This window comes from Notothenia rossii (genome assembly GCF_949606895.1).
Source record: "Notothenia rossii genome assembly, chromosome: 1".
NCBI lineage: Eukaryota > Metazoa > Chordata > Actinopteri > Perciformes > Nototheniidae > Notothenia > Notothenia rossii.
In genome coordinates this window covers 95,703,183-95,727,399 of record NC_136912.1, presented here as the reverse complement: position 1 = coordinate 95,727,399, position 24,217 = coordinate 95,703,183, and the positions used below count along the sequence as shown (strand labels likewise).

Genomic DNA, 24,217 nt, shown 5'->3' with positions numbered 1-24,217 from the left:
TATAAAAATGGATATAAAATAGAAATAATCTGCTTCGAGCTTCAGTTCTTATTAAAGGTGTATTTATACCAGCAGAGCGTCATGTGACTCTCTTTGTGTCGGAGGGGTCATGTGACCCTGGAGGCTAAAAACAGACCTGAGGTCAGATTACAGGCGCAGGACGCAGCATGGAGGACGCCTGCAGTACAAGGTGAGACTATAAAACACTACAATACTTCTTCTGAATACTACCAACAGTACGTCACACACTGCTGCACACACACACCAGGCGAGACACCATACTACACATAGTACTGCGATACTAAGGTTATACTGAGATGAGACACTATTCAGAAATACTACAAAACTACTCAGTTAATACAGAAATACTACTGAATACACACATGTACACAAACACGATGTAAGACACTATAGTACTGCAATACTGCTGCTGAATACCAACACACTGAGTACTAACAATAACACTACTAAATACTACAGCAATACTTCTACATTATAGAATACTATCAATAATACTTCTACAATGCTAGTGAATACTTCAAACAATACAACAGCAATACTTCTGAATACTACTACAATACTATACTCAACACTACCAACTATACTATTAAATACTACGGAATACTTCTACAATACTACTGAATACTACAAACAATACTACTGAATTATACTCAATTATACCAACTATACTAAATACTACCAATAATATCACTAAATAGGCCTACTACTTAATAGTACCATTAATATTACAAAATGACTACTGAGTACCACTGAAATAATACTTTATACTGCCAATACTACAGAAACACGTCTGAATACTTCTTCAAAATACTTCTTTATATTATGACCATACTACTGAATACTACCAACCATACTACTGAATACTACCAACCATACTACTGAATACTACCAACCATACTACTGAATACTACCAACCATACTACTGCATACTACCAACCATACTACTGAATACTACCAACCATACTACTGAATACTACCAACCATACTACTGAATACTACCAACCATACTACTGAATACTACCAACCATACTACTGAATACTACCAACCATACTACTGCATACTACCAACCATACTACTGAATACTACCAACCATACTACTGAATACTACCAACCATACTACTGCATACTACCAACCATACTACTGAACACTACCAACCATACTACTGAACACTACCAACCATACTACTGAATACTACCAACCATACTACTGAATACTACCAACTATACTACTGAATACATTCAACCATACTACTGAATACTACCAACCATACTACTGAATACTACCAACCATACTACTGAACACTACCAACCATACTACTGAATACTACCAACCATACTACTGAATACTATCAACCATACTACTGAATACTACCAACCATACTACTGAATACAATCAACCATACTACTGAATACTACCAACCATACTACTGAATACTACCAACCATACTACTGAATACTACCAACCATACTACTGAATACTATCAACCATACTACTGAATACTACCAACCATACTACTGAATACTACCAACCACACTACTGAATACTACCAACCATACTACTGAATACTATCAACCATACTACTGAATACTATCAACCATACTACTGAATACTACCAACCATACTACTGAATACTATCAACCATACTACTGAATACTATCAACCATACTACTGAATACTACCAACCATACTACTGAATACTATCAACCATCCTACTGAATACTACCAACCATACTACTGAATACTACCAACCATACTACTGAATACTACCAACCATACTACTGAATACTACCAACCATACTACTGAATACTACCAACAATACTACTGAATACTTGAAGAATTCTAACCTATGAAAGTATTTTGAATAATATCTTGAGGTAATATTTCCCGCAGGATGCTGAGAGGCAGGAAGACGTCGTCCTCTCCGAACTCACTGCGACGTCACAGGAAGTGATCAACAACAGGAGTTGATCAACAGGAAGTGGTAAGCAGGAAGTGGTCAACAGGAAGTGGTCATCATGGTGGTCGTGGCCTGCGGCTCTGTGAGCTCCATCAAAGCTTTGTGGGAAACAAGGATCAAGAGAGTCCAGAAGGAGAAGGAGGACCAGACGAAGAGCCCGAGGAGCAGGTCAGAGAAACTTCTGTCATTATAAACACCTGCGTTCTCTCTGATGTCCAGCAGGGGGCGACTCCTCCGATTGTGTAGAAGTCAAAATGTTCCTACCTCTCTCTTGATTTATTACCTCAGTAAACGTTTTCCTGATGAGTTTATGTTTCAATCTGTAGTTTCAATTCTTCTCCAACACAGCATGATGTCCCTTTAGGAAAAGATGGTCCCATTTGGAGTAAGAGGATGAATTGGCAAAACAGGACATACATTTGTTTAGCTATTCGACTTCACCAGAGCCCTGGTTCAGACTGAGTACTGGTCCCTAATAGTTCATATCAAGTTCTGGTCTGTGACAATCCCTGTTCCTGGTTCAGTCTGAGTCCTGGTCTCTAATGGTTCTGTTCCTGGTTCTGTCTGAGTCCTGGTCTCTAATGGTTTCTGTTCCTGGTTCTGTCTGAGTCCTGGTCTCTAATGGTTCCTGTTCCTGGTTCAGTCTGAGTCCTGGTCTCTAATGGTTCTGTTACTGGTTCTGTCTGAGTCCTGGTCTCTAATGGTTCTGTTCCTGGTTCAGTCTGAGTCCTGGTCTCTAATGGTTCTGTTCCTGGTTCTGTCTGAGTCCTGGTCTCTAATGGTTCCTGTTCCTGGTTCAGTCTGAGTCCTGGTCTCTAATGGTTCTGTTACTGGTTCTGTCTGAGTCCTGGTCTCTAATGGTTCTGTTCCTGGTTCAGTCTGAGTCCTGGTCTCTAATGGTTCTGTTCCTGGTTCTGTCTGAGTCCTGGTCTCTAATGGTTCCTGTTCCTGGTTCAGTCTGAGTCCTGGTCTCTAATGGTTCTGTTCCTGGTTCAGTCTGAGTCCTGGTCTCTAATGGTTGCTGTTCCTGGTTCAGTCTGAGTCCTGGTCTCTAATGGTTGCTGTTCCTGGTTCAGACTCAGTGTTGGTGCCTGGGAGGACCGGGCGATTCTGGCCCGGCTGAAGGAGAAACTGCAGACTGAAGAGGGACGGCTGGTCCTCCGGATCGAACAGGAAGACTGGAAGGTAAGCGAACCTGCAGGAGGTCTAAATGGACCCTGTAGGAGGTCTAATTGGACTCTGAAGGAGGTCTAAGTGGTGGTCTCTGCTTTCTCTGATGTCTCTTCATATTTCAGTCGCTGCCGGGCTGCTTGATCCAGTTCACCCAGGTCCAGGAGTGGCAGATCCACCGGACCGGCCTTCAGAAGATCCCTCAGTTCATCTCCAGCTTCCAGAACCTCATAGTTCTGGATCTGTCCCGAAACGGGGTCTCAGTGATCCCCAAACCTATCGGTCAGTACATCCACAAACAATGTTTAGTCTTAGTAACACCGATTCCAGGGGTCTAGACCTGGTTTTGCAGTGAGTCCTGTTGTGTTCTGGTTCTGTCTCAGTGAGTCCTGTTGGGTTCTGGTTCTGTAGGGCAGCTGACCCGCCTCAAAGAGCTGCTGCTGAGCTACAACAGGATCGAGTCTGTTCCTGAAGACCTGAGCGGCTGTGAGAGTCTGGAGAGGCTGGAGCTGGCCATGAACCGGGACCTGAGTGAGCTGCCAGACCAGGTACTGACCACAGATCAGTTACAGACCAGGTACAGATCAGAGACCAGGTATTGACCTCAGATCAGGTACAGACCAGCTACAGATCAGAGACCAGGTACTGACCTCAGATCAGGTACAGACCAGGTACAGATCAGAGACCAGGTACTGACCTCAGATCAGGTACAGACCAGGTACAGATCAGACACCAGGTACTGACCTCAGATCAGGTACAGACCAGGTACAGATCAGAGACCAGGTACTGACCTCAGATCAGGTACAGACCAGGTACAGATCAGAGACCAGGTACTGACCTCAGATCAGGAACAGACCTCAGACCAGGTACAGACCTCAGACCAGGTGCTGACCTCAGATCAGGAACAGACCTCAGACCAGGTGCAGACCTCAGACCAGGTACAGACCTCAGATCAGGTACAGACCTCAGGTCAGGTACAGACCTCAGATCAGGTACAGACCTCAGACCAGGTACAGACCACCACCAAGGTAAGGATAAATAACAGGCTCAGATCAAGTATAGAATAGGAACAGACTGGGTAAAGACCACCACCTCAGTCCGACTACAGACCAGGTAAAGAACACTACCTCAAGTAAAGACCTCTACCTCAGGTAAAGATCACTACCTCAGTCAGACTACAGACCAGGTCCAGACCCCCCCCCCCCCCCCCCCTGTCTGACCTCAGGTGTGTTTGACCCTCAGCTGAGGAACCTGAAGAAGCTGAGCCACCTGGACCTCTCCATGAACGCCTTCAGCTTCCTGCCGGACTGCCTGCTCCACATGCCGGCTCTCGAGTGGCTCGACATGGGAGGAAACTGCCTGGAGTGTTTACCTGAGGACATCGACAGGTGAGTCCCTGAGGCCCGCCCCCTTTCTGTCACCAGCCAATGAACGCTGAACCAGTTAGTGCAGAAAATCATCTAACAAACGAACCTTTATGATACTTACACCTTTAGTTCAGCAGTTTGTATTCACAGTTCCAGCTTCATTATTTAAACTAATGTTATAGTTTTTTTTTGTACTTGTACTTCTAATACCTCAAGTGTATTTTCCTAATAATACTTTTACTTAAGTACCTGCTTTATTGTATATTGTGTCTTACGCCCTTGTTAGGAAAATATCACTCGACACCAGGTTGAGAATCAATAATCAGGTTCTAGTTTATTCTTGCAAGAAGGAGCAGAGTTAAATCACATACAAAGGATATGGGTTAACTCACACACGCGGGGTATGTTCCACGGAGCAGGAACAAACATCAGGCTTATATAGTCCAAAACACAGAGATAACAACAAAGTCTTAAATCGAGTATCATCAGCAGGTGTGGGAAAAGTGACGGGGACATCTGCGACGTTCTTCCTTCACGCCTCATAGAAATGAGATATTTAGGAGACAGCAAGTATGTGTCTTCTCATAAATATCAACAACCTGAAATGCCCTGCCTCCTCCTATCACAGCAAGAGGCAGCTGCTAGGTCAGACACAGTTCAGAGTCACACATACTGTCAGTGCATTAAAACAACCCATAAAGTGGAGACAACTTGTATTCTCAAACACCCTTCAATATTGTTTATAGATTTATTATCTTCACGGTCTACTGTATATGTTTCTACTTTGTAATGCTGTATTCATTCTATTTTGAGATGTTTCAATTCTAGTGTTGTTTATTTCTACTCTTTAATTTCTACTTATGTGCAATGTTGTTCTTTATGCTGCTGCGACGCAAACATTCCCTCATTTTGGGATCCCTAAAGTACGTCTTAGTAACTGAGTGAAGACTTCTTCAGCCACTGCCTTTCACAATAAAAGCCCCGCACACATAATGTATCATTTTTACAATTCTTCATTTAGAAGAAGTTGAGGACATTTCACCAGTTGTAGTGAAATAGACTTGCAGTTAAAGGGAGTAGCACAGCTTTGGAATACGGGAACAGTAAACATTGAAACCCTCCCTCTGATGTGCATCTTATACAACGTTCATGAACCTCAAAGAGCATCTGGAGTGTTTCCATCCCGTTTACTGATGAGTGAGTGTGTGTGTGCTTAGGATGGAGAGGCTGCACACCCTGTGGCTGCAGAGGAACGAGCTGCAGAGACTCCCAGAGAACATCGTCCGGATGCAGAACCTCACCACGCTGGTCCTCAGCAGCAACCGACTGTCAGACATCCCCCCGCTGATGGAGGACATGTCCAAACTGCGCTTCGTCAACTTCAGAGACAACCCTCTGAGTCTGGAGGTGACGCTGCCAGGCAAGAGGAGGAAGAGCAGCGAGGAGGAGGGGGAGGGGGAGGAGGAGGAGGAAGAGGAAGAGGACAGGGAGTTGTTTGGGAGAGAGTTCATGCAGCTTTACATCCAGGAAGCCAGGAAGAGAGCGCACGCCTTCCTCAACATCCACCGAGCCAACAGCTTGCATCCTTCACTTTAACATCGGGACAAACACAGACTCTGATATGAGCCAACACTCCAACTTACTGAGGTCCTTAACCTGTTGTTTTTAAAGAGTCCTCTCCTGCTGATGTTCAGGTGTATATCAGTATGTAGTGTCTCTACTTTAAAGAGTCCTCTCCTGCTGATGTTCAGGTGTATATCAGTATGTAGTGTCTCTACTTTAAAGAGTCCTCTCCTGCTGATGTTCAGGTGTATATCAGTATGTAGTGTCTCTACTTTAAAGAGTCCTCTCCTGCTGATGTTCAGGTGTATATCAGTATGTAGTGTCTCTACTTTAAAGAGTCCTCTCCTGCTGATGTTCAGGTGTATATCAGTATGTAGTGTCTCTACTTTAAAGAGTCCTCTCCTGCTGATGTTCAGGTGTATATCAGTATGTAGTGTCTCTACTTTAAAGAGTCCTCTCCTGCTGATGTTCAGGTGTATATCAGTATGTAGTGTCTCTACTTTAAAGAGTCCTCTCCTGCTGATGTTCAGGTGTATATCAGTATGTAGTGTCTCTACTTTAAAGCAGGGGTTCCCAAAGTGGGGGTCGCGAGATGATTACAAAATAAAAATAGATTTTTTTTAATTATTATTAATAATAACGAGACACCCCCTTTGACAATCCACTAGCGCAGTGTTTCTCAAACTTTTTCATATCAAGGACCACTTAACCAATAAAAAACACTCATGGACCCCCCGCCCCGTCGACAGGGGGTCGCCAGTCTCTGGCACTGTTATTTTGGGGGTCGCGGGCTAAAAAGTTTGGGAACCCCTGCCTTAAAGAGTCCTCTCCTGCTGATGTTCAGGTGTATATCAGTATGTAGTGTCTCTATTTTAAAGGGGACCTATCAATGAAATGCACTTTTGTACATCTTTTCTACATGAATGTGTCCCCGGTGTTCCAGGGAACTCACCAAGTGTCAGAAAACACAACCCTCTCTATTTTCCTCCATACCCAAATCTCTTAAAAAGGGGCTGCAACGGATCTGATACTGACTGATCCAGATTTGAACACTTCTATGACGTCACAGAAGTGGCGCTACGTCTATTGGGCCAACTCCACCAATCAGGAGGAGACAGCCACGGAAATTGCCGTTGAAAAGCGCTGGAGACGCTGTAGTACATATGCCAGGCCTGTAGATGGTGCTGTTTTCACAGAATCAGCCCATGATGCTAAGACACTGTTCAATTGAGCGAAATGAGGAATGGCTAAAATGCATGATCTGTTTGGTATTTTGAAAAATAAAAAGTATAAATATGCCTCATATAGGTATGGTCCTACACTATATTATTCACATATAGCATGATAGGTCCACTTTAAAGAGTAACTCCCTCTGGAGGAAACAGCGATTTTAGCTTTTGCAGACCATTTACATGCACCAATAGAACACACCACAGAAATCAGAATAGGGACTTTTTAATCACCCACTGTTTCCTGTTTGTGTTAGATTTCTAACTTTATATGAGTTATTCATCTCTAAAACTAAAACTATGAAGTGTGTAACCATAGTGCCTCTTCAGGGACGTTTTTTCTATAATGTTTTATGTCCTATTTTTACTAAGTGTATGTTAACTCCCATAAAAAGTGTATATTGACGCACCTATCTCACCCTGTAAGAACATATAAATATCCTGCTTTGCATTAACATTTTATTTATTAATTTGATCAAACAAAATCTATTAAAAATGAGAAATAAAATAGGTTAATTATCTTTTTAAATCAGAATACAGATTGTACACAAGTAAAAACTCTTTAATAAAAACTTAAAAAACATTTGAAAACATATTTTCATTTCAGCTGTAAATAATAACCCTGATAGTCTCTCTGCAGTGAGGCGTTCAGGGGACAGCGGTCAGCAGGACATCTCTCTGCAGTGAGGCGTTCAGGGGACATCGGTCAGCAGGACGTCTCTCTGCAGTGAGGCGTTCAGGGGACAGCGGTCAGCAGGACATCTCTCTGCAGTGAGGCGTTCAGGGGACATCGGTCAGCAGGACGTCTCTCTGCAGTGAGGCGTTCAGGGGACAGCGGTCAGCAAGACGTCTCTCTACAGCGAGGCGTTCAGGGGACAGCGGTCAGCAGGACGTCTCTACAGTGAGGCGTTCAGGGGACAGCGGTGAGCAGGACGTCTCTCTGCAGTGAGACATTCAGGGGACAGCGGTCAGCAGGACGTCTCTCTAGTGAGGCGTTCGGGGGACAGCGGTCAGCAGGACGTCTCTCTACAGTGAGGCGTTCAGGGGACAGCGGTCAGGAGGACGTCTCTCTACAGTGAGGCGTTCAGGGGACAGCGGTCAGGAGGACGTCTCTCTACAGTGAGGCGTTCAGGGGACAGCGGTCAGGAGGACGTCTCTCTACAGTGAGGCGTTCAGGGGACAGCGGTCAGCAGGACTTCTCTCTAGTGAGGCGTTCAGGGGACAGCGGTCAGCAGGACTTCTCTCTAGTGAGGCGTTCAGGGGACAGCGGTCAGCAGGACGTGTCTCTGCAGTGAGGCGTTCAGGGGACAGCGGTCAGCAGGACGTCTCTCTACAGCGAGGCGTTCAGGGGACAGCGGTCAGCAGGACGTCTCTACAGTGAGGCGTTCAGGGGACAGCGGTGAGCAGGACGTCTCTCTGCAGTGAGACGTTCAGGGGACAGCGTTCAGCAGGACGTCTCTCTACAGTGAGGCGTTCAGGGGACAGCGGTGAGCAGGACGTCTCTCTGCAGTGAGACATTCAGGGGACAGCGGTCAGCAGGACGTCTCTCTAGTGAGGCGTTCGGGGGACAGCGGTCAGCAGGACGTCTCTCTACAGTGAGGCGTTCAGGGGACAGCGGTCAGGAGGACGTCTCTCTACAGTGAGGCGTTCAGGGGACAGCGGTCAGCAGGACGTCTCTACAGTGAGGCGTTCAGGGGACAGCGGTCAGCAGGACTTCTCTCTAGTGAGGCGTTCAGGGGACAGCGGTCAGCAGGACTTCTCTCTAGTGAGGCGTTCAGGGGACAGCGGTCAGCAGGACGTCTCTCTACAGTGAGACGTTCAGGGGACAGCAGGACGTCTCTCTACAGTGAGGCGTTCAGGGGACAGCGGTCAGAAGCACGTTCTCCAGAGTCACCTGACTGCTAACGTATCGAGTCAGTTTGCTGTTGAATCCTCTCTCCTGCAGGAAGTGGATTCTTCCGGCGTCGATCAGCTGTTTGCAGAGACGCCCGACCTGCTCTCTCTCCTCCACTGACAGGAACCTGCAGAGAAAACATGAAGGGGGGATGAGGGGTTACAAAACTGTTAAAAAACGGATGACGTTTTTGTCATTTCAGCGATTTGTGTTTAGAGCAAATGGAGAAATTAAAATGCACTCGCAGAAAAATTTATTAAAATAGGGACTACTGCCTCTTGTGGACAAAATGAGTAGTACAACAAAGACTTTCCCCACATGATCTCCAGCAGTGTATCTCTAACTGTTTCATACCAAGGACCACTTAACCAATAAAAAAACACTCGCGGACCACCTGACTCCACAAATATCCAAAAACACATCGTTTTTCTAGAACAGATTGCAAATCACCTGAAAATGATACAAACAAGTGGCAACATGTGTGACGAAGGTGTTGCGCTGGGCTACATCAAGCAATCAAAACTTAATCTCGCTCCATTGCGGAGATATTCCCGCGAGAGTGCGGAAAACTTAAATGTATTTATTTATTTCAAATGGGAAATGTTACCAATATACTCACTGAACACTAGGGGGTGCTCATGGACCACCAGTGGTTCGCGGACCACACTTTGAGAAGCACTGATGTAAAGCAACTAAAGTCTTAAAGCAGCAGGGAAGAACATTTATACACAATTCAAAAAATGTTCACCAGAATATTTATTGTCTCACTTTCCCTTAAGGTCTTCTATAAAAACCAGAACAGAGAAAAAGTAAACTAAAAAGTAAAACCTCAGAGGTGAGATATTTACCCGCTCACAGCGTCCCTCTCTTCCGCCGGTTCGTGCTCTTCCTCCTCTCTGCTCTGATTGGCAGGATCCTGAGATGGAGCGTCCTGATTGGTCGGTCTCATTCCACACGTGGCCCAGCTCGACATCCTGCAGAACGCTGCGAACTCTTCAGCTCCGATTCCTCGCTGCAGGAAGAACTCTTTCCCAACGTAGTGACGCCACTCACAGCGGTTGTGACAGCACAGCGCCACGGCAACGCCCAGAACTGGACCAGGACCAGAACCAGAACCAGGAACTAGATCAGGGTCTGCTGAATCCTCTTCTTCTGTTGTTTTGAGGCGTTTCGGTGGTGGTCCGCTCTCCTCTCGGGGTCGCGGTGTGTCGAGCAGACAGCGGAGAGCCAGATCTGAGACAGAAGATGTTAGAAAATATTCACTGGTCCCCGGCTTGAGCTTGAATCTCAGGATCCATGTATCTGTGATCCTCTCCAGAATGGAAGTAGTCATCACATACAGAGCATCAACTAGTTCCTGAGCAGTGTCCTTCACATGCTGATATCCAAGAGAGGGAGTTCCTCAGTCACAAGATGGAGGAATAGAAAGCAGTATTCAATGTTTACTTCAGATTAGCTCCACGTCAGAAATGAGCATGCTTGTCATATGTCTCTCTCCATAGAGGCTGAGTCATCATGTTAATCACATAGCTATCATATGCCTCAAACAGTCCTGATGCTCTTCTAGGTAATCACACATCCTGTCATGTTCACAGCTACAGTTGATACCTTTGTTAGCATGTTGCTCTCATGTTGGAAGAGGACTGTTTCCCCAACAGAAGAGAACACGCTGAGCCCTGCTCTCACCTGTCGCAGCTCCACACAGGTGTTTCCCCACGGCGACCAGAGGCAGCTTCCTGTCGGTGAGCGGCGCCACTTTACCTGGAGACAGCAGAGAGACAGGAGGTCAACAGCAGAACTCACCTGGGCCTCCAGATGTTCGTCTGTTTTCTAAAACCAGTTGTTTGTGTCTTATTTAAATCCAGATGTTCATTCCTTACTTAAGTCCAGATGCTGGATGTCGACCTGCAGCCTCTCGAACTGAACCCCAGGCTCCTGATGTTTCCCGTCCACCTGATGAGACAAAAACCACTTAAGACATGGCCTCATCTCTCTGAAGGCTCTGTGAGCAGGGTTCGAGTTATAATCTGAGCTTCATGGGGGTCTCTCAAACTAACGCACACACAGCAGCAGCCCTCTACCTGCTACAAACTTAAATATGAAAAGGTTAAACTACGCACACCACATAGCACATCATCTCGGCACAGCACGCTCACAGGCAGAGGCCTTGGAGTTGAAGTGCTGGCATGATGTCATTCAAGAGAGAATACGATGCGTAGTTCTTTGAGCAGATTTACCTCGATAACATAAATACTCATCACATTGACACATGTAGGATTTGTGATTAAAATAATGGTTGTTGGTAATGTATTGGCGACCCCCACAGACGTAGGGTTTCACTGCTTTAGGAGCTCAGACCCTCCTTAGCTCCCATTGGCTCACACATAACTCCAACCCTGTCAGTTACAGCATGTATCTCTAGGGCTGCAGGAAGGAGTAATATTAAGTAACCTGTTCAACACTGACCCCCCCCCCCCTGTTTCTGTTCGTCTCTTTACGTATTCTCTTTGTTTTTGTGTTATTCTCAGTCAGAGCGTCTTTGCGTTTGAAGAAAAGCGCTATATAAGTGTCATGTATTAATAATGTGGTTCACCTTGAACCGCGTGCTGCTGCGCTCCACCAGCAGGAAGTGCAGATCCTTCAGATCCTCGCTGGTCTTCTGTTCCTCACCTGTCTTCAGGGGGTCTCGTCTCCTCAGGGCTTCGTGGATCCAGTGGGAAAGTTTCCCTCGACCAGCTCCGAACTCCACGAAGCTCCGCCCCCTACCCAGCAGCCCCAGTGCCTCCATGTGACCTAACAGAGAGGACTGCACACACCTGACAGGTGAGAGAGGAACAACAAACCCAATCTGAACACATTTCTGTTTTTAAAGAAAGTTGTTTCATTTAATCCCTGTGGCTTTCAGCTCAGGTGAGTCCAGTGTCTGTTTACCTGCTGCTTCAGGTGTTTGTGTTTACCTGCTGCTTCAGGTGTTTGTGTTTACCTGCTGCTTCAGGTGTTTGTGTTTACCTGCTGCTTCAGGTGTTGGTGTTTACCTGCTGCTTCAGGTGTTGGTGTTTACCTGCTGCTTCAGGTGTTGGTGTTTACCTGCTGCTTCAGGTGTTTGTGTTTACCTGCTGCTTCAGGTGTTTGTGTTTACCTGCTGCTTCAGGTGTTTGTGTTTACCTGCTGCTTCAGGTGTTTGTGTTTACCTGCTGCTTCAGGTGTTTGTGTTTACCTGCTGCTTCAGGTGTTTGTGTTTACCTGCTGCTTCAGGTGTTTGTTGGCGGAGTCTCCGTTCTTTGGGTCGTCCAGTTCCTCCTGAACGACCGGATGAGACAGAAAACCGTCCTCAATGTCGCACTGCAGTCCTACAACAACAACATCATCATCATCATCCTCCTCATCATCATCACCCTCATCTAACTCACAGGTGAATGTTGACTCACCTGTGGCGGCTGTCTTCAGTTTGTCCAACAGAGACTGTAGCTGAGTCCGGCTGAGATCACACAGACTCACCTGAGACACAGCAGCTGTTATTAGTAGGTCTAATATCTGTATTATTATGGTTTATAATATTATGATTATAATATTCAGGTGAGATGTTACCTGTTGGAGCGGCTCGTCTCCGTCAGCTGGTCCAGCGTTTATGTTCTCCACATAGTAAACCTGCAGGAAGTCAAAATCACATTTCATTGAGCTTCAAATAAATACAATAATATATATATTAATAATAATACAAATAAAATAATAATAACCTTTTTCAAAAAATCATGTACACGCAGTAAAAAGTTCAGAAGTTAAAAAAATCTAAATCATGTATTTTTTCAGAAAATATCAGAATTATGAGTTTTTTCTGAATATCAAAAAACTATGACTTATTTTGACTTTCTTCAAAAATCACAAAATTCTGATTTTTTCCCCCAAAAATTTCATAATGACTTTTTCCCCAAAAACTTAAAATTCAGACTTTTTCCCAAAAATCTCTAAATTCTGACTTTTTCCCAAAATTCCCCCCAAAATCTCTAAAATCTGTCTTTTTCAGAAATGTCCAAATTCAGATTTTCTTCTGAATAATAATTAAAAAAATAAATAAAAAGAATGATGATAACAATAATCATAATAGAAATGATAATAACAATGATATGTGTAATAGTGGCCTCACAGGCTTGGGCTTCTCTCTGGAGTTACATTTCTTCAGGTGTTTTTCCAGCTTGTCTTCACTCACGGTGCTGAAACAGGAAGTGATTCATCAAACCTCCTGATTATTAATAAAGCTGATTAATATAATTATTATTTAGTGACTCACTGTTTGGGGTCCAGAGGACAAACGATCCTCCTGCAGCTGCCCTCCTCCTGCTCACAGGGAACAGGGATTAAATCAATCATCTAACACTAATTATTCATTTTAGGTTCAGGTTATTGATTAGTTACTAAAGACCACATAGAGAGATCTCTAATGAAAGTACACCCTGCTCCTTCACCTCTAAAAACATTAAAAAGTACAAACATGAGCATTCAAAGTGAATAAATAAATAAATAGGCATCTGTGTGACTCTGCTACCACGTATTCCTCTGTTTTTCATAATATACTATATCATAATAACGCATTCATGTGTTTAGTCATTTATGGTTTCAGCTGGAAACTGGATAATAAAGTGCAAAATGTTCTAAAATATGAACATTTCCCTGGTATACAACAAAGCATGGCCTCATAGTACACGTACATATATCACTGACTCCTGCAGACATAAGCATTATATTTATAAGAACATTTCTGTAGATGGTGTTGACTAGAGACTATCTGAGAACACCATGACTTTAACATGAATCTGAGTTTGTGCATTATAAATCTAAATATATGGACCTCATTACATGTAATTATAAGCTATCAGACTGTTTGAATACACCATGTTGCACACAGTACACACAGTATACAGTATATAGTACACACAGTACACCACACAGTATACAGTACACACAGTACAGGAGTTTAGACTAATGAGGATCCCTCGCTCAGCTGTTATCATGGTCCCTGAACTCACCACTGGTTCCTGAACTCACCACTGGTCCCTGAACTCACCACGAGTCCTTGCACTCACCTGAGTCGCGTGTTCTCCGCAGAACACATTTCCTCGTGCCACGATCATTTTACAGAAGCGTTTCTTTTTCTCCACGAAGAATCCACACCTACCGGGCAGGGGCGCCGCCATGTTGAAAACAGTGACGTGGTGACGCTCCTGCTGCGTTCAAGTGCTCGGCACAACCGTAGGAAATACTGCGGAGATACGAGTTTGAGTTTGTTGGTTTTCTTGTACTTTTTGTACTTGTACTTTTTTTCTTACCTTACTGAACTGTCAAAAATGGTTATTCGGGCAACGGGTGGAGCTTTCGGAAGTAATTTCAAAATAAAAGCTCTTGCAAACTCCATCTGATATTTCTTTAAAAATTTGGGATTTTTTTCCCTCAAAATTCTGAATTTTGACACTCAAATTGATGATTTTTTTCAAAAATTCTCAAAATGATGACTATTTCTGGATATCTCAATACTCTCACTTTTTTCAGAAAACCCCCAAATTATGATTTTTTTTCATAAAATTCGAACATTATGACTTTTTGGAAAAATGCAAACATTTGGAATTTTTCTGAAAATGTCAGAATTCTGATTTTGTTCAAAACAAAAACTTTCAGGGTTGTTTGTTAGTCCAAAAATCAGCTAACGTCTATCCCTATGGTCTATCCCTTGACCTCTGTGTGAAACGTCACGGGGTTAAGGGATAGTGGATAGGGGAATTCAAAAGGAAGAGACTGCGGTACTTTATGGGAGCTGAGCTCCCATAAAGTAAGGTGATCAGACGTCCCCGTTTCCGGGGACAGTCCCCGTTTGTATTGGCCTGTCCCCGGTTGAAACTGTCCCCGGAAATGTCCCCGTTTTTTAATATACGTTAAAAACACATAGCAAGGTGAAATAAAACATTTCATGTCAGGAAACACTAAGTAAACAGACAGTGGTAGAGCCAGCCCCCACTTGAGAAAACACAGTCAAGCCAGCCCGCACATTGTATTGCAGTGCACGAATAAAATAGATAGAGGCCTGTAAAAACTGCCTTCAAAATAAAAGCGTTTACTCGGTCAATAACAAATTTACCTAAAAAACACACCAAACATATTCATATATACGGGAGCTTAAATTAAGAAATATGTACTATATAATGTGATCAATAATAATTTAAAACAAACTGCGTATAACTACCACATTATAACTGAGTGAATGTAAAATATAAGTATACAGTTATGAAGACATATCTGACATTTCCACTGGGTGACTAATTTCAATTGATGTTGACACCATCTCACAACACTCCTCAAATAACATTACTTTCTGAAGCAGAATTTAAAATGTATGCTGTTTAAAATCTCAAATTAGATCTATTGTCCATATATATTTTGATTATTATTTATTTAGTGGAAACCGTCCATAATCAAAGAGTCATTCGAAGTCAATCAAATACTTATTTCACTTCAGGGTGATAGCAGGAGACCCCATCTAGTCAATCAGAGAAAATCAGGACAATCTGATGAAGACTTTCAAAATAAAATACTTTTGAAATCTCATATATGAGCTAACTTCCTTCTGTTTGTATCCAACAGTTCAAATGTTCGAATTACATTAAACCAGAATTGTCCCCCTTTTTTCTTTAACAGTGAAGAAAATTGGATATGTTGATGATATATTGACCGCAAAACTCAATGTCCCCGGTTTTAATTTTGAAAATCTGGTCACCTTACCATAAGGAGGGGTCAGAGCTCCCACGGACGCAGTGAAATCATACCCTGCTCTAATGGGTCCGACTAGAATGACAAATTATTTTAACTTCCGCCTATTCCGTCAGCCAAGAAATCGTTTTAATCATAAACTTTTTTTTTTCATTTTTAGGGGGGCCACAGAGGTGTCCAAAGTCAGTGCTAGGGGGGCACTGGCCCCCCCTGGCCCCCCCTAGAACCGCCCCTGGGTCCAGGGAACCTTAATCATACATAAGGAACATGTAGGAAATCTGATATATTTATATTTCACCCCCGAATGACTCCTGTGAGGATTGCCCACAGTTTTGAGTGTAGAAAAGTCGCCTTAGGTCAAAGTTACTGGTGATGTAATGAACATACTTTCAGCTCTAACGTGTTTGTTACCTACGCTGAACTCTAACGTGTTTGTTACCTACGCTGAACTCTAACGTGTTTGTTACCTACACTGAACTCTAACGTGTTTGTTACCTACACTGAACTCTAACGTGTTTGTTACCTACGCTAAACTCTAACGTGTTTGTTACCTATACTGAACTCTAACGTGTTTGTTACCGATACTGAACTCTAACGTGTTTGCTACCTATACTGAACTCTAACGTGTTTGTTACCTATGCTGAACTCTAACGTGTTTGTTACCTACGCTGAACTCTAACGTGTTTGTTACCTATACTGAACTCTAACGTGTTTGTTACCTACGCTGAACTCTAACGTGTTTGTTACCTACACTGAACTCTAACGTGTTTGTTACCTACGCTGAACTCTAACGTGTTTGTTACCTACGCTGAACTCTAACGTGTTTGTTACCTACGCTGAACTCTAACGTGTTTGTTACCTACGCTGAACTCTTACGTGTTTGTTACCTACGCTGAACTCTAACGTGTTTGTTACCTACGCTGAACTCTTACGTGTTTGTTACCTATGATGAACTCTTACGTGTTTGTTACCTACGCTGAACTCTAACGTGTTTGTTACCTACGCTGAACTCTTACGTGTTTGTTACCTACGCTGAACTCTAACGTGTTTGTTACCTACGCTGAACTCTAACGTGTTTGTTACCTATGATGAACTCTAACGTGTTTGTTACCTACGCTGAACTCTAGCGTGTTTGTTACCTACGCTGAACTCTAACGTGTTTGTTACCTACGCTGAACTCTAACGTGTTTGTTACCTACGTTGAACATATTGTGGGTGCAATAACGAAGCATCCGAGACAGTGGGCTTTCATTTAACGGACACTCCCATTGGAGGCGTTGCTTTATTTATACCCATCATTGAACTTTAACCTGGTTCGCTATTGGCTTCCAGTCATGCACAACAAATCACAAACACAAATTAGTAACACATTTACCCGAATGTTAACAACAAGAATATGTTTTGGTTAAAAGGGAAAATGGTTCTTTTAAAAAAAGTTTTAGTTGGACAAAAAGCTGGGTTGTGAACCTAAAATTTAAGTTTTGCGTTGATTAAAAACACCTTCTCCTGCACCTTAAGAGCAATCCAGATACTTCTGTTGATTTTTAGTTATTGGTTGTAGACCACTTCAACATACTGGAGTATAATGACATACGATGTGTTGTGCCCAACCTGAAAGCAATATACAAATCAAAGACACTTTCCTGATATGATGAAATGGTTTAGAGGGACTGCCCCTTCACCACCAGCCCAACCTGGAATTGCATTTGTCAAAAATCTCCATGACGTTCTATGTGGACACTTGAACCCTTCGTATCTTTTTCACGGTAACTGTGTGAGCTGTTCCATTCGGGAGCCGGTCTCCAAAAAACTAAATGTAGAGAAAGCACAATGAACTCCAATGAATCAAAGTTATATCTCATTTCTATCATTGATTATGTTGTGTGAGGATCCTTCACATAAAAGCTATCTGACATGTTCTGGTTTCCATACCTGTTTAACAAGTTCATTGATGGTTCCATCGCTGACCTCCCCAAAGGTACTTATTCTCACTTGTAGTTGTGCCAGGCCTGTATGTGATTAAAAAACATAAGTAGGACATGTGAAGGCCAATTTTATAATCATACCCTTTCATGAAAATAACATTATTGCTAAATACTCATATATTTAATATACTATTGATCCCCGTAATCATACAAATACATTTGAACTCCATGAAACTGTGGCTTATAGCCATTATAATGTTCTAAAATAAAAAGTGGGAGAGCTACACTTGGGGTCAAAGTGGATTTTATTATGTTTCTTTCTTAGTGTGAGCTTCACTTAATGACTTTGGCCATATTTAAAACATTCTACCATTAATTCCTGCGTAACAGACATGAAATCAAAATGTAAAAATAATAGTTTGAGTCCAAACCTTGGGTTGGTGGTTCTCCAGTAGTTGGTGGGATACGGGGAGTTGGAGGAGCTGAAGTGTTTAGAGCCACTGTTGTAGGTGATGCAGTCGTAGGTGCAGCAGTTGTGGGTGCAGCAGTCGTAGGTGGAGCAGTTGTGGGTGCAGTAGTTGTGGGTGCAGCAGTTGTGGGTGCAGCAGTCGTAGGTGGAGCAGTTGTGGGTGCAGCAGTTGTGGGTGCAGCAGTTGTGGGTGCAGTAGTTGTGGGTGCAGCAGTTGTGGGGGCTGCAGTTGTGGGTGCAGCAGTTGTGGGTGCAGCAGTCGTGGGTGCAGCAGTTGTGGGTGCAGCAGTCGTGGGTGCAGCAGTCGTAGGTGCAGCAGTCGTGGGTGCTGCAGTTGTAGGTGCTGCAGTTGTAGTTGTGGGTGCAGCAGTCGTGGGTGCAGCAGTCGTGGGTGCTGCAGTTGTGGGTGCTGTAGTTGTAGTTGTGGGTGCTGCAGTTGTAGTTGCTGTAGTTGTAGTTGTGGGTGCAGCAGTTGTAGTTGTGGGTGCTGTAGTTGTAGGTGTTGTAGTTGTAGTTGTGGGTGCTGCAGTTGTAGTTGTGGGTGCTGCAGTTGTAGTTGTGGGTGCTGCAGTTGTAGTTGTGGGTGCTGCAGTTGTAGTTGTGGGTGCTGCAGTTGTAGTTGTGGGTGCACTAGTTGTAGTTGTGGGTGCTGCAGTTGTAGTTGTGGGTGCTGCAGTTGTAGTTGTGGGTGCTGCAGTTGTAGTTGTGGGTGCTGCAGTTGTAGTTGCTGTAGTTGTAGTTGTGGGTGCAGCAGTTGTAGTTGTGGGTGCAGCAGTTGTAGTTGTGGGTGCTGCAGTTGTAGTTGTGGGTGCAGCAGTTGTAGTTGTGGGTGCTGCAGTTGTAGTTGTGGGTGCTGCAGTTGTAGTTGTGGGTGCTGCAGTTGTAGTTGTGGGTGCAGCAGTTGTAGTTGTGGGTGCTGCAGTTGTAGTTGTGGGTGCAGCAGTTGTAGTTGTGGGTGCTGCAGTTGTAGTTGTGGGTGCAGCAGTTGTAGTTGTGGGTGCTGCAGTTGTAGTTGTGGGTGCTGCAGTTGTAGTTGTGGGTGCTGCAGTTGTAGTTGTGGGTGCTGCAGTTGTAGTTGTGGGTGCAGCAGTTGTAGTTGTGGGTGCTGCAGTTGTAGTTGTGGGTGCAGCAGTTGTAGTTGTGGGTGCTGCAGTTGTAGTTGTGGGTGCTGCAGTTGTAGTTGTGGGTGCTGCAGTTGTAGTTGTGGGTGCTGCAGTTGTAGTTGTGGGTGCTGCAGTTGTAGTTGTGGGTGCAGCAGTTGTAGTTGTGGGTGCTGCAGTTGTAGTTGTGGGTGCTGCAGTTGTAGTTGTGGGTGCTGCAGTTGTAGTTGTGGGTGCTGCAGTTGTAGTTGTGGGTGCTGCAGTTGTAGTTGTGGGTGCTGCAGTTGTAGTTGTGGGTGCTGCAGTTGTAGTTGTGGGTGCAGCAGTTGTAGTTGTGGGTGCTGCAGTTGTAGTTGTGGGTGCAGCAGTTGTAGTTGTGGGTGCAGCAGTTGTAGTTGTGGGTGCTGCAGTTGTAGTTGTGGGTGCTGCAGTTGTAGTTGCGGGTGCAGCAGTTGCGGGTGCAGCAGTTGTAGGTGTTGTAGTTGTAGTTGTGGGTGCTGCAGTTGTAGTTGTGGGTGCAGCAGTTGTAGGTGTTGTAGTTGTAGTTGTGGGTGCTGCAGTTGTAGTTGTGGGTGCTGCAGTTGTAGTTGCGGGTGCAGCAGTTGCGGGTGCAGCAGTTGTAGGTGTTGTAGTTGTAGTTGTGGGTGCTGCAGTTGTAGTTGCGGGTGCAGCAGTTGCGGGTGCAGCAGTTGTAGGTGCTGTAGTTGTAGTTGTGGGTGCTGCAGTTGTAGTTGTGGGTGCTGCAGTTGTAGTTGTGGGTGCTGCAGTTGTGGGTGCAGCAGTTGTGGGTGCAGCAGTTGTGGGTGCAGCAGTCGTGGGTGCTGCAGTTGTAGGTGCTGCAGTTGTAGTTGTGGGTGCTGCAGTTGTAGTTGTGGGTGCAGCAGTTGTAGTTGTGGGTGCTGCAGTTGTAGTTGTGGGTGCTGCAGTTGTAGGTGTTGTAGTTGTAGTTGTGGGTGCTGCAGTTGTAGTTGCGGGTGCAGCAGTTGCGGGTGCAGCAGTTGTAGGTGCTGTAGTTGTAGTTGTGGGTGCTGCAGTTGTGGGTGCTGCAGTTGTAGGTGCTGCAGTTGTAGTTGCGGGTGCAGCAGTTGTAGGTGCTGCAGTTGTAATTGCGGGTGCAGCAGTTGCGGGTGCAGCAGTTGTAGGTGCTGTAGTTGTAGTTGTGGGTGCTGCAGTTGTGGGTGCTGCAGTTGTAGTTGCGGGTGCAGCAGTTGTAGGTGCTGTAGTTGTAGTTGCGGGTGCAAAAGTTGTAGGTGCAGCAGTTGTGGGTGCAGCAGTTGTGGGTGCTGCAGTTGTGGGTGCAGTAGTTGTGGGTGCTGCAGTTGCGGGTGCTGAAGTTGTAGGTGCTGCAGTTGTGGGTGCTGCAGTTGTAGGTGCTGCAGTTGTAGTTGCGGGTGCAGCAGTTGTAGGTGCTGTAGTTGTAGTTGCGGGTGCAAAAGTTGTAGGTGCAGCAGTTGTGGGTGCAGCAGTTGTGGGTGCAGCAGTTGTGGGTGCTGCAGTTGTGGGTGCAGCAGTTGTGGGTGCTGCAGTTGTAGTTGCGGGTGCAGCAGTTGTAGGTGCTGTAGTTGTAGTTGCGGGTGCAGCAGTTGTGGGTGCAGCAGTTGTGGGTGCAGCAGTTGTGGGTGCTGCAGTTGTGGGTGCAGCAGTTGTGGGTGCTGCAGTCGCGGGTGCTGAAGTTGTAGGTGCTGCAGTTGCGGGTGCTGCAGTTGTAGGTACTGCAGTTGCGGGTGCTGCAGTTGTAGGTGCTGCAGTTGCTGGCGAAGCAGTAGTTGTAGGGGCTGCAGTTGTAGGACTTGTAGTAATGGGAACAGCTGTTGTAGGGGCTACAGTAATGGGGGCTGCAGTTGCGGGTGCTGCAGTTGTGGGTGCAGCAGTTGTGGGTGCTGCAGTTGTGGGTGCAGCAGTTGTGGGTGCTGCAGTTGTGGGTGCAGTTGTTGTGGGTGCTGCAGTTGCGGGTGCAGCAGTTGTAGGTGTTGTAGTTGTAGTTGTGGGTGCTGCAGTTGTGGGTGCTGCAGTTGTGGGTGCTGCAGTTGTAGGTGCTGCAGTTGTAGTTGCGGGTGCAAAAGTTGTAGGTGCAGCAGTTGTGGGTGCAGCAGTTGTGGGTGCTGCAGTTGCTGGCGAAGCAGCAGTTGTAGGGGCTGCAGTTGTAGGACTTGTAGTAATGGGAACAGCTGTTGTAGGGGCTACAGTAATGGGGGCTGCAGTTGCGGGTGCTGCAGCAGTTGTGTTTGCAGCAGTTGTGGGTGCAGCAGTTGTAGGTGCAGCAGTTGTAGGCGCATCAGTTGTAGGTGCAGCAGTTGTGGGTGCATCAGTTGTGGGTGCATCAGTTGTGGGTGCAGCAGTTGTAGGCGCATCAGTTGTAGGTGCAGCAGTTGTGGGTGTTGCAGTTGTGGGTGTAGCAGTTGTAGGTGCAGCAGTTGTGGGTGTAGCAGTTGTGGGTGTAGCAGTTGTGGGTGCAGCAGTTGTGGGTGCTGCAGTTGTGGGTGCTGCAGTTGTGGGTGCAGCAGTTGTGGGTGCAGCAGTTGTGGGTGCAGCAGTTGTGGGTGCAGCAGTTGTGGGTGCTGCAGTTGTGGGTGCAGCAGTTGTGGGTGCTGCAGTTGCGGGTGCTGCAGTTGTAGGTGCAGCAGTTGTGGGTGCAGCAGTTGTAGGTGCAGCAGTTGTGGGTGCAGCAGTTGTGGGTGTTGCAGTTATGGGAACAGCTGTTGTAGGGGCTACAGTAATGGGGGCTGCAGTTGTCGGAACTACAGTAGTTGCTTTTGGAAAACAGAACCAATGAGGAAGTGTTATAAACATCCAAAAAGTGTACATCGTTTGTTCAACTTAGATAAAACACCTCAGGAGCTATTTTCCATGTTTGATTTCTCATGGTCCTCAAAAATTACTAAATGTTTTATTTAGTCCAATTAAGTCAATGTTTTATTTTCCACTTAATTCCTTATGTGTGACCTTTTTATTCTATACCCGTAAACTTAAGACTTGACAACCAGGGTGCCAAAATCAGCAGAGAGCACAAATACAATTTATCTGAGTTATTGTGACATCTGTGCCCAAATCATATCACAGGTGTCCGTGTGATGAACATGTGTCCTAACCAGATTGTACTCCAATAGCAGCACTAGTGCGTCCAGAGGTACTTTGGAGCACTGCACGTGGTAGGTAAGATCATTTAAAAATGTTCATTAAAAAACAGTACCTAATAATAGTACCTAAAAACGATACGATCGTGAACTGCCATTAACTGTCAAGGACAATCAGGAAATGTATAAATAAACAAAGGATTAATAACGCTGTAAACATTGAGGCCCAAAGTTAAACAGAAGCCCATGTTTTTCATTAAATTGATCGATAACCTCATCTAAAACTTACATGCTAACTTAGTTTCCCTACTTGAAATAATAATGTACTGACATTTTTTAAAACATTTAGTTTTTCCAAGGATAGTAACTTGTCCAGTGGTCATATCGCGAACGATATGCATAACAACACAGTTAAATTACAGTAAGTAGAGCGAAGGTACAGTTGAACTGACACAATGTTTTGGGAGGAGATCATTACAAACATATGGTTTAGTTTCCATACACACTGCAGTCCTTTATCTGAGATGTTGTTCCCAGGGATTTCGAGGATTGAGGTGGCTTTGTGCACATTTCAAACCCTGAGCACCTGCATATAGGCGACACCATCAGGAGCTGGAGTTAGTTTAAGGATCAAATACTATGCTGGACTTTTTTTATATGCAATTTTTTGTTTTCTGCGCTTTTGATTTAGAAAATAAAAACTGTTTGGGATTTTAATATTGATCAGAAACACATAAAGCTCTAATGTTTGAAATATGATAGGTTCAATATTTAGCAATTCTATTAAACGCTTTTTATGCTCTTGTTTGACGGGCCTAATGTAAAAAATAACCACAGCAAATGAACCAGCCTTTATTTAACCACATTTTAAATGACAAAATAGCTTTTTATTTTTATATTTTAAGACAAGGCTCATCGTTTTTTATTTATAATGTATATATACATTTACATTTATTGTAATTGACTATTGTCTTTAAAGGTAGGGTAGGTAATTCACTTCAGAAACACTTGTTGTTATATTCCATGGAATGCTCTTAACATCCCGATAGCAATGAATATCTGAAGAGCTTTGACAACAAATACCAACAAAAAGTCATCTGTGGAAGAAGCCGTGGCGCTGTAAAAAGCACGACCAATCATCTGAGCCGGCTAAAGTAACTGGATGGCCTACCTGCCTGTCTGCCTTCCATCTGTGCACAAACTTATCTCGTGCCCTCATTGGTCATGTGCGCGTTCGTGTGTGTTGGAGGAGGGGCTCTGTAAGGAAGTCTGAAGGAAGGGGCAGATTTTTTTCGGCTGCGTACTTTCAGATTCTAGCGCTGGTTTCTCCATTCTTACCCACCCCACCTTTAATGTATAACAATAGGTGGTTATAACAGAAAACAATATATTTGTATTTTGTGAAACACAAAATTAATTACTGAAGACTAACATGTACTCTGCTCTGGTACATTAAGACATATTTCAAAGTAAAATACCAGCAATCATAGCCAAAAAAAACAAACTTGAATAGTTAGGTTGTCCAGAAGCTGCGTTTAAATATCCAAACAAAATTAACCAGCATGGAATTTTTATTTCCATCATGACCTATGTTACTCTTCAAAACTCCTGGTAGGCCTACAGTGAAAAAGTATTGCTTTTAATTTGCGGATTACTCCTCCCTCAGCTATGGAGGGAGTGACAGAGCAT

At 44.5% G+C, this 24,217-nt stretch overlaps 3 protein-coding genes across 3 annotated transcripts; 1 reads left to right on the top strand and 2 right to left on the bottom strand.

Moving 5' to 3' along the window:
• Positions 1 to 31: 31 nt before the first annotated feature.
• lrrc39 (leucine rich repeat containing 39) lies at positions 32 to 6,321 on the top strand. Its single transcript, XM_079680765.1, has 7 exons — positions 32 to 190; positions 1,915 to 2,149; positions 3,058 to 3,166; positions 3,277 to 3,433; positions 3,563 to 3,699; positions 4,394 to 4,539; positions 5,736 to 6,321. The coding sequence occupies exons 2-7, from the start codon at positions 2,040 to 2,042 to the stop codon at positions 6,112 to 6,114; spliced, it is 1,038 nt and encodes a 345-aa protein (XP_079536891.1). The 5' UTR covers positions 32 to 190; positions 1,915 to 2,039; the 3' UTR covers positions 6,115 to 6,321.
• Positions 6,322 to 7,851: 1,530 nt separating this feature from the next.
• trmt13 (tRNA methyltransferase 13 homolog) lies at positions 7,852 to 14,598 on the bottom strand. The gene is made up of 11 exons (XM_079689913.1): positions 14,286 to 14,598; positions 13,493 to 13,539; positions 13,349 to 13,415; positions 12,793 to 12,852; positions 12,633 to 12,702; positions 12,448 to 12,554; positions 11,798 to 12,010; positions 11,085 to 11,157; positions 10,891 to 10,965; positions 10,053 to 10,437; positions 7,852 to 9,331 (listed from the first exon to the last, which is right to left on the bottom strand). Exons 1-11 carry the CDS (start codon positions 14,394 to 14,396, stop codon positions 9,166 to 9,168), a joined length of 1,374 nt encoding a protein of 457 aa, XP_079546039.1. The 5' UTR covers positions 14,397 to 14,598; the 3' UTR covers positions 7,852 to 9,165.
• A 2,605-nt stretch (positions 14,599 to 17,203) lies between these two features.
• On the bottom strand, positions 17,204 to 21,775 carry LOC307020037 (uncharacterized protein; the record flags this gene model as incomplete). The annotated part of the gene is made up of 4 exons (XM_079651125.1): positions 17,204 to 17,770; positions 17,893 to 17,969; positions 18,317 to 18,961; positions 21,744 to 21,775. 3 exons carry the CDS (start codon positions 21,773 to 21,775, stop codon positions 17,906 to 17,908), a joined length of 741 nt encoding a protein of 246 aa, XP_079507251.1. The 3' UTR covers positions 17,204 to 17,770; positions 17,893 to 17,905.
• Positions 21,776 to 24,217: the final 2,442 nt, after the last annotated feature.

What these genes read in the sequence shown, in the direction of transcription:
- lrrc39 (XM_079680765.1), top strand. Translation starts at nt 2,040, where the DNA reads ATGGTGGTCGTGGCCTGCGGCTCTGTGAGCTCCATCAAAGCTTTGTGG. An exon ending in ACGAAGAGCCCGAGGAGCAG is followed by an intron (nt 2,150 to 3,057) that starts GTCAGAGAAACT and finishes TTCCTGGTTCAG; the next exon opens with ACTCAGTGTTGGTGCCTGGG. An exon ending in AGTGATCCCCAAACCTATCG is followed by an intron (nt 3,434 to 3,562) that starts GTCAGTACATCC and finishes CTGGTTCTGTAG; the next exon opens with GGCAGCTGACCCGCCTCAAA.
- trmt13 (XM_079689913.1), bottom strand. Translation starts at nt 14,396, where the DNA reads ATGGCGGCGCCCCTGCCCGGTAGGTGTGGATTCTTCGTGGAGAAAAAG. An exon ending in ACTGAAGACAGCCGCCACAG is followed by an intron (nt 12,555 to 12,632) that starts GTGAGTCAACAT and finishes TTGTTGTTGTAG; the next exon opens with GACTGCAGTGCGACATTGAG. An exon ending in GAGAGGGACGCTGTGAGCGG is followed by an intron (nt 9,332 to 10,052) that starts GTAAATATCTCA and finishes TTTTCTCTGCAG; the next exon opens with GTTCCTGTCAGTGGAGGAGA.